Genomic DNA, 19,227 nt, shown 5'->3' on the forward strand with positions numbered 1-19,227 from the left:
CATGGTTGTGATCAAGGAAGAAAATAAAATATTACTTTGTAAATGCACTGGGATGCTATTGCATTTAGGGATAACCCAATTGGTTATGTTCACTCCTAATACAACTGGCTATTGAAAAACTATTTTCGGGCGCCTGGGTGGCTCAGTCGTTGAGCGTCTGCCTTCGGCTTGGGTCATGATCCCGGGGTGCTGGGATCGAGTCCCGCATCAGGCTCCCTGCTCGGCGGGAAGCCTGCTTCTCCCTCTCCCACTCCCCCTGCTTGTGTTCCTGCTCTCGCTGTCTCTCTCTCTGTCAAATAAATAATAATTAAAAAAAAAAAAAAAGAAAAACTATTTTCCTGAGCAAATCATTTTAAAGCAGTGTCTCTGAGACACAATATTCTTTTGCAGAATAGAAAGCCTTGGGTTTGAGAAGAAAAGCCAGTGTGGTAGAGCACTGAGTTTGGATCATATGGGAAGTGTTCAAGAATAGGAAAATTCAATAAATTATCTTTCGGAGCGCCTGGGTGGCTCAGTTGGTTAAGCGGCTGCCTTCGGCTCAGGTCATGATCCCAGGGTCCTGGGATCGAGCCCCACGTCAGGCTCCTTCCTCAGTGGGGAGCCTGTTTCTCCCTCTCCCTCTGCCTGCTGCTCTGCCTACCTGTGTTCCCTTTCTCTGTCTCTGTCAAATAAATAAATAAAATCTTAAAAAAATAAATTACCTTTCAATGCAATATTGGGATGTCAGGGAAATAAGAGACTTGCTAGAGAGTTCTAGGCTGTGATGTATATACATACATTCCTTTGTTCACTAGTTGTGGAAACCTGAAGAGGCATAAACAGGCCTCTATACTAGCAGCAGGGCATATGGAAACCCCTACATCTTCCATCATATCTAACCAGGGAGGGGGCGGGCCTGTCAATACTGTCAATGTGGTATACCTGGAACTCGAGACTAGGATGCCTATTAGTGCTATGCTGAATGCTGTAATTGTAACATGTGCAGAGCATCCTAGAACACTTAGATCCTGGATGCTTGTCTGAATCATTAGGCACGAGCACTATGGGTGCCATAATAGCAATGGAATTCCTGCAACTGAAAAGGAAACACATTTGGCTTGTACTTCATCTACAGTCATTTACACTTAAGCTATTGATAGTTGATTGGGATCTGTAGACTGCTGAGCTTGTGCCACGGGACTTCTAAGCATATTTGATGGATGGAACAGACAGGGAGGCTATAGATTTTGGCAAGCTATAGTTTCCATTAGTCAGGATGACTGTATCTGACACTAGAGATTCCAGTTCACCAAGATGAAGCTTACTTCTCTAGGCTTTGGCTGATGGCCCAATGATATTAACATGAAGAACGGGGGAGGACCAGTGTTACATTAGACTATGAATTTCCAATGAGCAAATCGTTGAATAGTTTACTGAATACCCTGTTGATTTTTTGGGCAGACATAAAATTCATGGCAACTTCTTTAGAATTTGAGGGAATTGTAAGATTTTAATTTTTATTTTATAATAATATTAACTATTTACCCTTCTAATAGGGAAATGTGGCCTCTTTATTATAGGGTGTGCAGACTATGTTTGTAGTTGTACAGTTAATATTCCTCTCCAAGTTTTTCTTGTAAGGGGTGTTGGTAAAATACCTTGATGAGGACATTCCAGACACAGCTGTTTCTAATATTTGGAGGCCCCCCCCCCCCAGAATCATTAGGCTTATTCTGAAGGTTTCTTGGTGAGAAAGAGGAAATGTCCCAGAGAACAGATTTTTTCCATATTGGTGGATTTTCTGTCAGACTTGGCCACTGCTATTGTTTCTGATTGCCTCCCTGTAGCTTCCCTGGAGGTGTGAGTTTCTAGGCAGGATTTGATGTGATGAGGAAAGGCTACAAAGCTGAAGGAAGAGAGTCTGAACAGAATGGTAAAACAAGAGGCTATTTTGGGCATGGCAGAAACAAGTTAAATACTATGGAATGGAGAAAAGGGAAATGAGGTGAGAAAAGAGGAATACGAATTAATCATGACAGCACTTATTATTTATAGGTGGGAATAAAAGGTTCATTGAACTCCAGGGGAACCTTCCTTTATGCAGTGTCTGTGAATATGTTCAAATTCTGTAAAGGCAATTCCATCTTAAATGCACTGGGGGAGCTGACAACCTGCAGTTCGTGGGTTACACTTACACTATCTAGTGCATAATCAATTTACTCTTCCCTTGCCCTGAACAATCTTCAGGGTGTGGTCAGGAGAAAGTAAATAGAACAGATGCAAGATTTCCTCTCCCGAGAGTTCAAGGGCTTCCTTAAACAAAGGCAAGATGTGAGTGTCCCCTTTTACACTCCAAACAATCTTTCTGAGAACTACCTTGGAAATTCTCTGGCTTCCTCACAATTCCTAAGTAATTTCTGAAACATTTAGGTACTCTGATTAGTTTTGCTTTTTGAAATAAAAGTTGGTGTATGTGTGCTTTTTAAAATAAAAGTTGGTTTATGTGTGCTAAAAAAGATCATCTGGACAATCTGTGTCTATTTGGGTGGTGCAGAAGAAAGGCGAGCTCTTTTATCAATCTTTATTCCCTCTGTAAACACAGATGACCACAAGGGAAGGCTGTTATTAATGGTAATGCAGACCAGAAAAAAGGCTATTATTTTCAGTCTGTTGAACAATACAAAAATGCTTCTCAAGCACTGTGTTCAGATGTTTCTTTTTATTAGCCATCACACAAGGAATTAGACTCATTTCAAACAGTTCATTTTCCCACTCTTGTCTCCGTAAAATCATTACTCATGAGTGGTTTCTTTGTTGAAATACTGCAGACCTCCCATATTGGAATGGATAACAGGGTGTTAAACATATAAACTTTTCAGTTTGCATGAACTCTGGAAGAAGTGGGGGGGGACACAGAGTCCCCAGGAGAATAAAATCATTCATCAATGTCTTTGTTACTGTCCTATATAAGCATCTTATCCAGGAAGCTATGTCAGCATTGCAATTCTGTGTTGTGTGTGTGTGTGTGTGTGTGTGTGTATGTGTGCGTGTGTGATTAATAACATGAGAGTGCTCTTTGAATGCCAGCAGGCGGTTTAAAAATATAATTCTGCATCTGCCCCGCTCTTTCCTCCTTTCCAATCTTTTTCTACCCCCTGCCTCCAATCCAAGGCCATTAGGATTGAGAAAGGAGTTGTGCCATGTCTTAATATATGAGCAGATGATGATCCTTAGCTCTTCAGCTAGGCGCCGTTTGCATTTTGCCAAAGCTGATGATTTTATCTGCAGTTTTAATAACAAGCCAGATTATTTTCTGTTCACTAACCGGTAGAAGCAAATAAAAAAAGATTGCAAAGTGTAATTAAGGGGATAAGAAAGCTCTAGGGCCAAAGAAGGCTTTTTCTTTAATTAATAATTTCAGTTTACTCTTGGAATATTTCTCTGTGAGAATCCAACATCTTATATTAAACAAGTCTGCACCCTCCCTCTCTGTAACTGCCCGATTGGAATCTCAGAGAATAGAAATCATGCAGGCTTGAATCAAGCTTTAAATTCTCTACTCGCAGTGCTGTCTTGTTTTCTGAACATAGAATTAGACTCCTCAGGGCTTCTCTAGCCACAGCATGGCATTCCTTCATTAGGTACATGTTTTGCACACCCAGTCATGAAAGATTGGCATTTTAACCAACAAGGGGCAAATGCAATAAAATGGAGTTCAGGAGTTGTAATGTTTTGGAAAAACAGATTATTCCAAGGCTGCAAAGATACATGATCTGTACTAACTGGACAGAGCATTTAAATTTTACCAGACTAGTTTTAATAATCTTTTGATTTGTTCCAGGGATTTTTTTTGCAGCTTTATTGAGATATAATCGACGTATAATGCTCCATTATTTTAACCTGTGAATGGAAGCGAGTGTTAAGGATGATGAGGACTGGTGGTGGTGTGTGCACATGCATGTGTGTCTGTCATCCATATTTGTGGCTATAATCTAGGCTCACTATGTGTCAGGACTTACATAGATTTTACTAGACCTGTATCAGAGTGTCTTAACCCCAGTCATCTCAACCAAAAAGCCTTCTGCTACTCTTATAATTCAGAGTTTGAGCCAACTCAGAAGAAGCCCGCAGAGCTGTGGCCTGAAGAGATTCCAAGAGTTCTTTGATGCTGCAGATGGAGCATCCATTTTTTCTTTCAAAGAAGAGTTGGACAAGCTAAAGGCCAGAGGGTCAAACAGTAACTGCCTTGTGCTAAAGGTGTAAAGGACTTTTTCTTCCTAATAAGAGCAGCAGGACAAGCATAGGATACCTTCAAATGATCAAGCTTCCTCAAAGAATAAATTAATTGGTCTCACTTCTGAATTTGTCTAATTGCTTTTGAGGCAACACCCTGAAAAATGGAACTTGCTTTCTCCTACTAGTATGATTAAGTGGACACCTGGAAAAAGAATAATTATGGGTATTTCTGAGGTAAAGAGCAAAATAATAAAACTGAGCATTGTCCATGAAAGATGGATAATGACAAGTAAACATAGAAGGTGGTGTTTGATCCCTTCAATTTTGGTATTCATTATTCATAGTTATTATTCATAAATTCCAGCACAAATGTTAGGCCTGCACCCCAGTGACACATTTGCATTTTATTTTAAGTTGATTTCTACCTGATTTTGCAAACAAGGATTTAATGGTTTTACTTGTCTCTCACTCTCCCTCTGTTGCTATAGCCTGTCTTTCTCATATACTGACTTCTATCCCTTTCACACTCTTTATCTCCATCATCTGTCTCATTCCCTTATCCAAGATTCATTCATTCCTTTCCTCCCTCCTTCCCTTCCTCTCTCCCTCTAATGTTCTAGGAGAAAAGATTTCTAACACGTAAAAGTGATATTTGAATAGATTCCCCCTAGGCAATCAATTTACTTTTAATTTGTCTGGAACTAAGCTTTTCTTTGTTGCAATGAGGAAGGATTGAAACTGCTGTAAAATTTATTAGCTTCCAGGAGGATATTTGAAATAAATTTTTTTTAATGATTGTGCTGTTTGCTGTACCCAGAAGCGGTGTCATAGCAATTACAGTATTCCAGATGGTTGCTGAAGTTACGCTGAAACATCAGGAAAATACTAGACTTTTCTAGGAGGCTTTTGTTGGTAACAAATAGTCCAACCTAGGTAGTTAATAGATATTAATCTTTCTGACACTCCTGTGTGCCTCCAGTGACTATTTCTAGTGACTCCTACCTAGCTGATGTCATGACATACACTATCCTTTTGAATCATTACAAGGGGCAGTGATTGGTTTACTGAGCACTTTATTTTTCAAATGCGAAAGAAGTGATTGGAGAAGTACTAATGTTGCTTCTTAGCTTCCCCACCCAGTAACAAGAACATTTTGGCAGTCAAGAATCTTCAAAGAATTTAGAAATTACTGTTGCAATATTTTTTGACTTATGTACAGTATTGCCTGTTTTACAAAACCGAATGTCCTGGGACTTGACTGAAGGAAGTGTCAGTTCCTGTTAAGAGGAACACCAGCCTTTTTCCCCCTCCAACATTTAATTTTCATTAAAAAAGGGAAGATTTTTTTTCTCCTGGCTAACATACCCTGTCCCTCTTGCCTTCTGTACCAGTCTTATTTGTGCCATCCTCACGACGTATTCCATCTAATCCCCTGAAGCTCATGACCAACATAAAAGTGGCTTTTTTCTCAAGCTAATGATGTGTTAGCAATTTCCTTATTTTCCAGGAAAGAGTAAAACCAAGTTGGCAATGCCTTTTAATTCAGCACCACTTGTAAGGATCATCTGAAGGCTCTGTCTTGCCAGCAGCATAACTACCTGTAGAATGTGTGAAATGGTCTGACTGTTTTTAATCTACACAAAATCAAACAACTGGTTTGAACTCTTCACAGAAGTGACTAGGTGTTGTAGGTTGTAGGTGTCTAACAGATATAGGCAAAGGGACTTAATTCTGTGGACATTTTAGAATGAAACCTTAGAAAATGGTTCCACCTTGCTCAGAGTTTCAGTATTTCAGTGTTCCTCCTTTGGGGCACTAGTTCAATGGCCTGCTTTGACACCTCATATTTGACTTGTAGAGATGCCTTTTCGTATAGTTTCTCAGCACCCAGATGAAGTCCAGCACTTTGTCAGGTAATTTTCTTTACCATAGAAGCCAAAATACAAAGATTCCAGTTTAGTCAATTTCTGCTTATCTCGGTCACCGTGAGCACCTCTTATTTCTTAGTCTCAATTTTCCAGGCAGCCTTCTGCTTCATTTCCTTGCTCCCCATGCATCAGCACAAATGATTTATACTTATATACATCTTGAAATCTCTTCTTTATGGGTTGAATTGAATTGAGCTGTAGTACAAAAATGAAAACTCCAGGAACTATTGTGATTGCCCAAATTACAACTTAGATTGTATGACTGTACATGCCACACCATCATCTATCATAAATATTCAATTCTCAAGCACTGCTACTTCAATATGTTTTAACTTTGTCTCTTTGACCAGCTCAGAACTGAAGATTCCATTGAAGATAATTCAATCGCTTTGAATTCTGAAAGGGGCATCTTTTTAATCTATTTTCATGTTGTACCGGGAAGTAAGTGAATTAATTTCAGGTGCATAGACTGTGAATGAGGAGAGAGGCTTATGTGCCATTTGGCATCACGAGGCCAAGTGTTGGGTGGCACTTGCTAATTGATGCTGATCTAATGGTCTAGGACAAGATTGGGGTCTATCAGTTTTTTTCAGCCATCCCCTCCACTCCAAGCTAAAACTCAACTTCACAGATTCCTGCTGTTTAACTAGTTAGCCATCCTGAAAATGCCAAACTCTGCTAATCAGGACTGCCTTTTTTCTTTGCCTATCTGCTGTTTTTTGGCAACATCTCTTTGTCAGTCTCAGGAACTTTGTTCCTACACCCTATCCCCCACTGTGCCCTTCCTAGGTATCTCTACCTCTAGACATTTGTAACCTTTCTTCCCCCACAAAAACTCTCCTATCCTGGGTCCCCTTCACCCATGGTTTTGCTATATGACCAAAGAAAATCTGATGATCTCAATTTGGTAGTGGATTCTCTTATTTTAACAGGGACCTTTAATGCTTATACCCAGCTGAATGAAAAATATGGGAATTTCTCTCTCTGTTACAAGGGCTGGTTTTTGGATAGCTCTTCTTTGGCATCCATCAAATAATACCATGTAGGTGTTTTGAATATCAATCACAGTTCTGGCATCTTATCCCTTCTGCCTGCTGTCTGTCAGACCATAGTGCTATGGGAAGGGCTGCTAACAAGTCGGATGCTAGGGAACAGGAGGAAAAGGAAGCATTAGGGAGGAACCGAAATGGCAGAAAATTCTGAAAGAAAGAGAAGAAGGAAGTGAGAGACAAGTCATTGTAGTGTAATTTGTGATTTACTTCTTATTACACAGGAGTGGCTGCAGGATAGCTTGGTGGCATTGGTTCATGAATCTCTAGGAATATCTCAGCCTTCACTGATGTGCCCTTGAATATTTTATAGATGGAACTCTAACTTTTCTTGCCAAAACTTTGGGTCCTTTAGGAAGTGAGTGTAAACTCCTTTCAGAATGACAACCTGGGAGGGTTCTGGGAAGTTGTAATTTTGCGAAGTCTTAAGCCTTTATTGAATTTTTGCTAGTTGCTCTAAACACCCAAAAGAAGCCCAGTCCTTAAGATGTCAATTGTATCAAAACCGAGACAGAATGTTTAAAGCCTGGATAGTGTTTCCAGCTCCCCTCCCTCCCTCCTTCCTTCCTTCCTCCTTCCCTCTCTTCCTTCCTTCCTTCCTCCCTTTCCTCCCGCTCCTTCCTCTCTTTTTCACTGAACCCATTGCTACTCTGCTTGTCCTGTTAAGTTACAGATGTTCTTTCTCTTGATGTTGCAGGCCTTAAAATGCTTTTAAGAACTCTTTCCAGGATAATTATTTCCTTTGGTAATTCCCTGGCATATTTGGAGCATTAATTTTGCCATCCATATTTTCATTAGTTTTGCCAGAAAGAGTCAGCATCTGCAGTTGGGCTAAAAGGCTCACTATAGGTCCCATTTTTGGCTTATATTTTATAGGAATTAACAGCAGTTGTGTTTAATGCCAAGAAACAAGGCTTGATATTTGAATAGCACATTCATTTCATAAAATAGATGCTTCTGCTTATTGTATTGTTAACTTATTAGAGTACAGGCCCTGTTAACTATTGTTAGAATTGAAAACTCCAAGGCACATGACAAATATATTTCCAACTGGACATCAAACCATGATACATTTTTTTTTAAGACCTGCAACTAGTGTTTAGGAAACCACTGAGAGGCTAAGATGACACTTGACTTTAATGTTTCTTAAATGCTACATTTACTTTATTGTTTCTGACACAGGTACCTAGTGTTTCATGGTGTTTCTACTAAATAGAATAGTAATTTCCACTTTTAGGAGTTGTATCAGTAGCACAATATCTGGTGTGTTGACCAAGGTTCTTTGTTTTATTGCTATCACTCATATACCTTTTTTTATCCAATTAAATTAAACTGTTACTGAGTACCTGTTCTATGCTGGACACATTGCTAGCTTCTGTGGGTATGGGAGGGAACAAAATAGATATAATCTTTGTTCATTTTGAGTTTATAAGCTAACATTGAATATAGATATTAGACAACTATAATGAGTGTTATAAAAGGGGGTGGTGGTCTATCTAAGGGATCAGGGAAGGATTCCCTGAGAAAGTTAAATTTAAGTTGAGGCTTCAGGGATAATGTATCAATTATAAATAGTGTTCAACGGCTGGTAATAAAGACCCTCCTCTCCCACTAAAGAAAATGAATCAGTGGCCTAACCAAGAGGGAGACTTATTTTTCCTCTTATATGAAAGAAGTTCAGGTCTAGTGAGGTAGGTCTACAATATCTTTGATATCCCAGAGCTCTTCTATCTTTCTGTTCTGCTATCCATAGGCACGTGGCTTCCATCCTCAGAGTTGCTTCATGGTGGTAAGATAGATACTGTAGATCCAGCCATTATGTGTCCATTCCAGACAGGACAAAGCAGGAAGGAATAAGGACAAAAGGGTCTCCCAGCTACATCACCTCCCTCCTCCTTTTAAGGAGTTTTCTTGACATCCTACCTTCATAACATTGATCCATCTTCATTACATGGCCACGCCTATCAACAAGGGAGGCCAGGAAATGCAGGTTTTTGGCTGGCACCTTGCCAATCCTAACAAAAGAGTGGTTCTATTCCTAAATATTAAATATAGATATGGATATTTGGGTTCAGTTCATTATGTGTGCTTCAGATGAGTAAGAGGTAGGTCAAGAGGGGATATTTCCTAGCAGTTATGTTTTCTTGATTAGGTGCACATGACAAATTGTAACAGCACTTAGCCTGTTCCTAATTGGTGCTACCATCCCTTCCATTATAGCTTACAAAAATTGGTCCTGCTTTTGTTGTAGATTATTTTGTTCAGGGGGTTGATGCAGATTAAGCTAGGTGGATGCATATGAGTACAATCCAGGAAGCTTTCCTGATTTACACATCACTTGCATGTAGGTTATGTTACTGCCGCTATGTAGAAGTAACTAACTACTTGAGCTCTTAGGAACTGGAACTCACTTTAACTTTCTCTTTCTGCCTCATTGACTGCAGATCACTTCTGAGGAGGTAACACATTGCTCTTGTTAACTGTTACCTTGAACTTTTTTAGCATTAGAGTTTTGTCTCTGACCATTGGGATCTTTGAGTTAAATACATCCAAACTCTTAATCACAATAAAGAGCTGCAGCATTGTTGAACACATCCATTGTGGCTGGACATCTATACAAACCCAACAGAGCCTCTCAGCTCTTCTATTCCACCAGGACTTTGAAAGTTTTAGCTAAGCCTGAGATGGTGTTTTCATCACTTTTTTTTTTTTTTTTTTTAACTTTGGTTGGGACCATGTGTAGGCTCTTTCTGGTGTGGAAGCACATTGTTTGCCTGCATCTGAAGAGACAGTGGTTTTATGAGGAGGGTAGCAATTGCTGCAAAAAGTTTGGCTAATATTTGCCCAAAATAACATATTCTCTTCTTTTTCTATTTGAATTACTTCCTTATCCATCATGTCTTAATTCATTACTATCTCTTCTTAGGCCTTTTATTTAACATATAATATTTTTTTTTGCCAGAAGTTTTAGGTTTCTCTCACCAGGGTCCCTAAGGACAGATTGTGACCAAACAAATACGTATTACCACCTAGATTGAGGAAGCTTTATTTTGTCTCTGTATTTTGAATTTTTTGTCTAAACCTGATCTAAGGAGTGGCTTTGAGATTTGTCTGTCCCTCTTCCAAACTTATGCATTTTATTTATTTTTGCAAATCTTAGGAACAAGTTCAGAATCAGGGAAGACCAATTTGCAAATTCATCATTCACCCCTAATTATGTGTACATTTGAATTAAAGACACCTGCCTTCGTTTATCTGTACCTGGCAATGTGTTTGAATTTCCACAACTATGTGTGGATTTTAGAGGTTCACATTTTGCTTTACGTAGGCTCAGGTCAAGATGTAACAAGGTATAGAGTCATAAGTAGGCACAAAAGAGGAATCTTAGCAGGGAATCAATGAGTTGTTAGCTGACCTCTGTTTCAGCTGGAACCAGTATCTTGATAGTTAATTTTTTTTTTGACAGCTAATTTTTATGGTTCCTCTCTACTCTCATACCTCCATCCCTAGCCACAATACTACATGATGGCAGACACATAATCTCTACCAGTCCTGTGCAATTCCAGAAGTAGTTTCTTTGCTTTTTCACATCTGGTCTGTCTTCATTGCTATTCTTAAGGGGATTTGTATTGTGACTTTCTCACTTTTAATATGCAGTTTCCTTACTAAACTGAAGTTTTGGTTTTTGAAAAAGTAATTTATCTGCAGTACATTTATGAATGTAGTTTACCTTTGGCTGGGAAGACATTCTTCCTGCCTATCTATATTCAGCGTGTTTTCTTTCATATTTCATATGGCTATAAACGCTAAAACTAGGTTAGATTTTTGTTTAAATTCAATTAGCCAACATATAGTAAATCATTAGTTTCAGATGTAGTATTCAATGATTTATCAGTTGCATATTCATCACATTGAATTGACACAAATGTCATCGAGTGTTGTTTGATACTAAAAATGATAAGCAGCTAGTCACTGCCCTTACTAAGGATTTAAGGAAATAAAGATATCAGATCTAAGCCATGGGTGAAACATTGTGAGTAAATGAGTCTCTTAGATTCAAGTCTTTGCTTACATTGAGGTAAGAGCAGTGAACATATAAGTTCACATAATTAATTCAAAAAATTACCTATTATTTTTTATCTCATATAGGGCTGAAGTAGGCTTAGCAAGATTGGTGGGTAGGCTTATGATCACATTCCTGGGGATGCTGAGTGAGTTTACCTTTTCCTCTTCCCAGAGGGTGATTTATCCACTTAGGCAGTGGGTAAGTTGAAAGCAAGTATTGTCTTTGCACAGAAGCTTCTGAGAAGACTGAGTTCCCTGCTCTGGTCTTCCTAGATTCATAAGATCTTACAGGTGTCTATCTCTGGGGTCTCTGCTCTCCTTCTGTGTGTGGTGGGGATCCAGGTCTTCCCATGCTATTCATTTGAAGCAGTCTAATATGGGCAGGAGCACTGTACTTGCATTCCGTATAACACATGGATGGCATTCTCCTACTGAATAGTGGAAGGCAGCTACTTGATCCTAAAAACTTAAGTGAGAGCTGTGTGTTGAGCTCATTGGGATGATTCTGCTAGATTATAATTCACCACTGTTCTACTTCAGGTGTGTGAACAAGTGACCTATAATATCAGTCTGAAGGTCAGCTAGGGTTTCCTCTTAATAGCTGATCATATGTCCATGGTTCCAGGGTTCAAAGACTAAGTCCTTCATGCCTTTGTGCTATAAATTAGTAACAAAAACGACAGGGATTTCATAACCTTCTGAACTTTTTTTTTTTTTCTTTTCGCTGACTTCCAGGGGACTCTTACTCAGATTTGTAGAAATAGAAGTTAATTATTAAACTATTCCCCAACTTGCACCTCCTTAATCTTCACCTCAAAACAAATACACTAATTCTTTAGAGCTATTACTTGGAAAGTTATGATATGGGCTTCAGAGGAGATGGAGAAGAAAAAAAAAAACGTCTTTTTGGGAAACTCTGAACATGTGAATTCTGTCCTGCTGGAGGGATCTTGGGGGCTTCCTGGGAAAACACTGGATTTAGATGAAACTGCTTGTAGGTGGATCATCTGTACACTCTTCCACTGATGTTTGAGCCTATACAAAGTAAATGTTTCCCAAGTATGTTCCAGCGTGTTTTCCTTACTTTCATACTTTTTCCCAGAAACATATACATTTTGAATGATGATAGGCTATCAGATGGCAGCACTGAGAGTTTGCAGGGAAGAGGCAGAGAAAAGGCTTTGACAACTCTGTATTTTGTAGAGGTGGTCCTGCAACCCTCATGTGGAACTATGATGGAGTTTGCAGAAGCGTTGCCCTATCTATGTGAAAGGCACTTATCTTATTGGTGATAATGCTCATTTGTTATTTGGCTTCATAGCGGCAAAATTCTGAGTGTTTTATTCTCCACCACTGAAAGGGAGCATAAAATGACCATCTTAAAGATAAATTGGCAAATTGTGTCCCAGTACACTGAAAGGGTCTTAACTTTGATTGGCTTTTCAGTAGTTTAAACTAGGTCAAAGGCCATTCCCAGAATTGGGTTGAAATCCGGACTCAGCCTGGATTAGGCCTTGACATTTAGCTGCTTCCAATGCCTTTTCTCCATATGATGAGGTATACATCCAGCTCAACCATTATTTCTTGAGCCTCCCCTTGTATGTGCTCCTTTACCAAAATAACCTTTGATAGACGAGGCAGAACATTGCCCCTCTGCTATGCCATTTACTATTTAAAAACAAGAAGCAAACAAAGAAATACAAGTGTATAAGGAAGGTGTGTTATATATAGACTATATCAGGCAAGACCCTGAATTTCAAACTTCTTCCCCCAGCAAAAAAGCAATCACAGAATATATTTTCAACTTTTTTTGGCATGCTTTTTTTTCTGTCTTTGCAGTCTCTCCTTGTCTCCCCACCTCCTCCGATCTCGCCCCAGGGTTTTCTGTAAATGTTAAACTGCTCGTATTTTGATGCACTATATAATGTGATGAAAATTTTGATTAGGTCATCCTCATACAAGAATGTAATGTAAATAAAAATGGATCTGGGAAAGTAGGGCTATAAACCAGACGTTGAGATGAACAATTTTCCAATGGAAAGCAGAAATTAACCCTGGGTCCATGCTTTGATGAAACCCATGTAGAAAGCCTCTCTGAGAGTCAAATTAAAGCCTTAACTCTAAAAGAACCTGATTTGAGAAGAGAAAAAAATGCCTTACCAATAATTACGAATTCTAACTGCTGAGATCTATGATAGGGTTAATGTAATCCATGAAAGATTTCTTTAAGAAATATGACCCTAATAAAACTGCAGATAAGGAAAATAAGGAGGGATGGCTAGTTGAGTATAATTAAATGATGCACAGCCTATGAGTGATGTGTGCATAGGGTCAACTAAAGCTTATGGGTCAGATGGAAGGAAAAGATCTCAGTATATTCCTTCTAATGGGAAATCAAGTCATATAAATAACTTAGTGAGAAGATTGGCTGGTGGAACTGATGGTCAAAAAGAAGGGAAGTGATTGGGTTTTCAAAGAGAGCATGATACCAATCTAAAATTAAGCATGGCATATCATTGACAAGTAGGGTGGAAACAGGGCTGGCAGTGCTGTTGCTCAAAAATATGGCCAAGACTTCTCAGATATACTGACTGTTGGATTCCCTGCTCTGCCTTCACTCCTTCTGCTGGAACCAGTTTCAAATGCAGTTGATTTTTAGCAGGAGGTGTTGATAAAAACGCTGACTCTCAGCGCCTTGACACTCAGGATAAATTTTTTAAAAATACATTTTTTCATCATAACGCGTTTCCCTTTAGGTTTTTAGTTTTGTCAGCAGTGGGAACAACAACAAAAATCACAATAAAAAAAAAAGAGTATACAGGGGGAGATCTACAGCCTTTTAAAAATCCAATTCTTTACACTTGTCCCAAAAGGCAATAAAGGACTATCTAAAAATGCCATTTCCCAAAAGGGCCTGTGGGTACCTAAGAAACCAGAACACTGGGGAGTAACAATGATTCCTGGGAAAAGCTGATGTAATCGACATTTTATTTTCTCCAAACAGATCAGAATGAAGGATTTCATTGCAGGGAAGAATGTCGGATTCTTGGCCACTCTGACAGGTGCTGGATGCCCCGGAACCCCATGCCCGCCCGCTCCAAGTCCCCTGAGCACGTGAGGAACGTCATCGCGCTGTCCATTGAGGCTACTGCTGCTGATGTTGAGGCTTATGACGACTGCGGCCCCACCAAGCGGACTTTTGCAACCTTTGGAAAAGATGTCAGTGACCACCCGGCTGAGGAGAGGCCCACCTTGAAAGGCAGGAGAACTGTCAATGTGACCATCTGCAGCCCCAAGGTCAACGGTGCTATTCGGGAGGCGGGCAATGGCTGTGAGGCGATTAGCCCTGTCACCTCCCCCCTGCACCTCAAGAGCCCTCTGCCCACCAAGCCCTCCGTGTCTTACACCATTGCCCTGGCGCCCCCAGCCCGTGATCTGGAGCAGTATATCCACAGTGGCCCATCTCGTCCCTCTGAAGCTGAGCCCCGTGGAGCTGACAGCGAGAAAGTCATGCATGAGGTCAACCCCACTCTGAAGGAGGGTCGTGACAAAGAGTCTCCTGGTGTGAAGCGTCTGAAGGATATCGTTCTCTAAAGCAGTCTCGGGGAAGAAGAGAGAGAAACCATGCTGGTTTTCGAGGAAGCAGGAGCTGATTGTTTTAATTGCTCACCAATGGTTGGTTCTTGAGTGGCTGTTATTTCAGAGCTTTCCCTAAATGTGTTGTTTATAAGTGACTATCATTCTGTGACAATCCCTCTCGTTTCAACAGGCAGCAGGGGTGTTCAGGTGGAGCAAATTAGCTTTGGCTTGAGTTGTTCATGGGGCCTTGATGTTGGGGAAACAGAGACAAATTCAGTTGTGAAAAGTATTATGTATTAAGTGTTTGAATTTATATATTTTTCTATGTCAAAATTATAATATAAATTACCATTGTTTGTGGAGGATTACATTAAAAAAAACAAAAAAAAGGAGAAAGCTCTGGACACCTTTAATAAGCTCGCCACTGTTTTGTAGTGTAGACAAGTTAATGGTCATTTATTGTGTACTATTCATTGATTCAGTGATGTGAAATTGAGCCCCCAAAAGGTTGTTTCTGAAGCTTGAGTACTTTCCAATGCCGCTACTTTGCTGTGGACACCCCTGCTTTAAGAACCCTTTTGCTAGCTGTGCTATTGTTGTATTTGATATTGCAAATTGCTATGTGTGTGGTGACGGCAAAAGGCTTTTTTAGAAGTTGGTGTTTTTTTTTTCTTAATAAAACTATAGACAAAAACAAAGTGCAAAAAACCGAGATGGCAAGTGAATGAGCAACACCACACGTATAGATTGAATACTTGGAGGATACTCACTCATGGTGGATACTCATGTAGTGATTACTCACCACCTTGCAGAGTATTTCTCCTGCCTTTCAGTCTTCTGCCCAGATCAGTGATAGATCATCACAGAAAGTCATTTTTGGATATTCTGCTATCTAATTTGCAGTTGTCAGAACTACTGTGCTGAAAGTTTTATGGCATCAATTTTTAAAATTTTCAGGCCCTGAATGGGAAAGTTGCTCCTGAAGTTATCAGTTCCCAGGCTTAGAAATTCCCTGTTTCTAATCGTCTAAAATTCAAAAAGACTGAATCTATTTTGAGATCTAAATTAGCATCTTTTCTGACACACCCTTCCTGATTCAGTGTTTCCCAATCACGATTAGAATTAGACTGGAAAGCATGTCGGGGGCTGGAATTGAGAACTCCATGTTGCTCTGTATTGTAGGATTATAAATAGGAATAGAGTAAGCAGTACAAAGTGTACATTTAGGAAAAGACAGGTAATCAGTAACAGCATCACTAATCCAATTACTGTGCCTTCTAAATGGAGACACTTGGACACTTGAACTCGTCTTTTTATGACTAATACTTTTTTAAATTAAAAATGTGAACAGGAAACTATTAAAATAAAAATCCTTTAGATTTAGCTAACTCTTTGCTGTAGGCTAGGAATACACCTTTTATTATTAATAAGTTTGTTATGCACATTCTTTTTGTTTGTTTCTCCAACTCCATTTAGTGTCTATTAATATTTAGTAGCCAACATAGTATTCTCGCACCTTTAAAACTAAACAGATAAGTCACCTTTGCTCTGCCTTGGTCTTTAAAAAGTTGTTTCTAGAGAAACAAGTTTTGTGGTTCTGTTCTCACTTGTTTCATTTTTTGAAATTCAAGAGTACCCAGAAAAAAGGCTTAGAGGTTAGAGCACCAAAATGCAAAAGAGGATTTATTTTCTTAAGTTTAGATAAGCGAGCTCTTTTAAATGTTTTATTTTTGTCTGAGTTCCTGGCTTTATACATTACTAGGAATATTTTCCTTTATGGGAGGGAGGGCTTTGAGGGAGGGTGGTAGGTAAGGCAGTAGGGATGGGGTTCGGTAGGGGAGAATATTTCTGAAAAAGAACCTATAATGAAGCTATAAATTCATCCTTATTTCTTATTCAGTGCTGAATACTACCTCATACAAAATATTGGTGTGGCTGCAAATTTCCCTCTAAAACTGATATAAGTAGAGATCAATTACCATAACATCTTCATTTCGGCTCATTTCATTACCTCTCACACTTTTTTTCCCCCTCTGATTCATTTCATTTTAGCACATTTCGAATTAGGTACTTACTTGTGTTTTCAAGTGACTATTTGATTAACACATTAAAAATTATGTTTTTCCTTTAAGTTATGATGGCTGCCTGTAGAATTTCGACTGTTCTTCGCCTGATCCATCCTGATATTATGTTATTAGCTACCACATCAAGGTCACTTTCGAGTCAGATTTGACAGTTTTTGTACAGGTGTATTTCCTGCTATGCTCAGTGGGAATGAGGGAGCTGAGAGGATTGTGGCAAGTGGGAATATTAAATATTATATGGCTCTTGAGCCAGAGAGGGCACTGGCTGCCATGTCTCTTACCAGCCAGGTTTAAAATGGTTAGAGTAGCAGTGGCATCGATTTTGCTTTTTTTCCCCCCCATTTTTTTCAGAATTCAGTTTCAAGCTACAGTCCAATCCCTTTTCCTTATCAAAATACTTTTTTTTTTTCTCAGTGGGAAGTCAGAGATTTTTTGGCTCCCAAACCCTTTTGAGCATGTTCAGAGAATTCCCGTCCTTAAGAATCTTTTTTTTTCTTCTACAACTGTCTGATGTATACGTACTCCCAGAAGCACAAGTGCATCCTAGGAGGGCTTTGTAAGCTCGTTTTATAGATAGGCTATGCCTGCGAGCAGGAATTTTGTGCAAGGATCCTAGATTTCCCTTTGGCTCATGTTTTTCCCTTCTTCCTTTCAATATGTCTGAGGCAAAGCCACATAAGGCCAGAGGGCCAAATATTCTTCCTTTTCCCTCTCTAAACATGTTACACATTTAAAACATAAGGGAGCAGTTTCAGTTCCTAAATTCTAGGGAGTTCTATGCCATCTATCCTGATGTCCCTTTTGGGAAGGAGCTGGTGTTGAGGCATGACTTGCTTTTCTTAGAGCTGCGTTGGGCACATCCCTGGGCAGGTAAACTTCTTCATGCAATATAAAGGCTTTCGTCTGCATTGATTGTTTTCCCCCAAATATGGGAATATGCTCTATACAAGGAATAGGAAGAAGAAGAGAGCCACGCTATGTGCAGTCTCTTTTTTCTTTTCTCTATACTGACTGATCTTTGAACCTGTTCAGAATGAAACTTACCATCTCTTTGATCCTCTTAAAGCCAGTAGAGTAAATTATGATCCACCTTATTGCCCAGGCCAAGGGATGCTGCAGTTCCTGAAGGGCAGTTGTTCTCAAAGTGTAGTCTTTGAACCAGCAGCAACCACATCACTTGGGAACCTCTCAGAAATGGTAATCCTCTGTTCTCACCCGGACCAACTGAAGCAGAAACTCTGGCAGTGAGGCCTAGTAATTCATATGGATCAGATGCCCACTAAATGTTGAGGGCTCATTAAAGCACAGGTTGATGGACCCCACACTTAGAGTTTCAGCAGGTCTGGGGCAGGTCCTGAGTCTTTGCCTAGTTAAAAATTCCGAGGTGATGCTGATGCTGCTGGTCCAGGGACCACACTTTGAGTATCACTGCTCCAGAATAAACCTGCCTCGTAGAGCTAATTGCACGTAAGGTGCCCATTTAAACTAATCTGTTGACATGGTTACCCACTGACCATGAATTAAAAAGGTTAAAGGGAATACAACGTGGAACTCTGAAAATTAGCAACACCCAGAGTATCATCCCGATTGTGTTCCTTCAGCATACAACTGATCGTATGATGGGAATTCAGTTGAACTTTTCACATTGCTCTATCATATCATTAACAAGCAAAAGAAAAGTGGTCCACTTGAAGCAGCAAGGACAAAGGGCAGTTTGGGGAGAGGCAGGGTGTAGGGGATAGCTCAATTGGGCATCCAGGGTGGGAAAAGGATTATTATTGTACATAATAGGAGTTCTGGTTGGAATTCCAGTTCACTCCATGGGGATCATTTTGATGTTGAATGTTCCCCAAAGCATCCTGACAAGTCTGGTCCACTTGGCTTTTTACCCAGGGTAATAAGACCCTAACTGACTTTGAAAACCTGGCATACATGAGCTTAAGAAGTCCATTGTATACAGTCCTAGTGTTTGCCTTCTCAGTAAAATTACATTTAAGGATGTCATTTCATGAGTCAAATTGTATCTGCTGACACTGAAGTGTATTGAGATGTTGTTCTTTAGTTTAAGTATGTAACAAGGTAATATTCAAAGGGGATGTGTGGGGGTGGGGCTGGGACCGGGTGGCTTTATATTGATAATGAACTATTCCAGAGCAAAACACATTGTCCTAATGAAGTTGTTGCAGCTCTCTTTGTTTTCTTGTGAGGCTGGAATTGGCCTGTGGGTCACTTGTTGTGCAAAAGTGAATTAATTTCAAATAGAACTCATATTGCTTTTGTAAAACAAAGAAAATCAACCACCTTGTC

General features: G+C 39.6%; 1 protein-coding gene across 3 annotated transcripts in view; it reads left to right on the forward strand.

The window, feature by feature from the left end:
- The window catches only part of PCDH19 (protocadherin 19), a 100,258-nt gene extending 84,093 nt beyond the window's left edge, over window positions 1–16,165 (forward strand). For all 3 annotated transcript variants that reach the window (XM_081808534.1, XM_081808532.1, XM_081808533.1), the window contains one exon: window positions 14,262–16,165. In XM_081808534.1, coding sequence (XP_081664660.1) covers window positions 14,262–14,851 — 590 coding nt within the window. In that variant the 3' untranslated portion in view covers window positions 14,852–16,165. The remainder of the gene's footprint in view (window positions 1–14,261) is intronic.
- Window positions 16,166–19,227: the final 3,062 nt, after the last annotated feature.

Source organism: Leptonychotes weddellii, chromosome X (genome assembly GCF_054177405.1).
Source record: "Leptonychotes weddellii isolate Sample4059 chromosome X, ASM5417740v2, whole genome shotgun sequence".
Classification (NCBI taxonomy): Eukaryota; Metazoa; Chordata; class Mammalia; order Carnivora; family Phocidae; genus Leptonychotes; species Leptonychotes weddellii.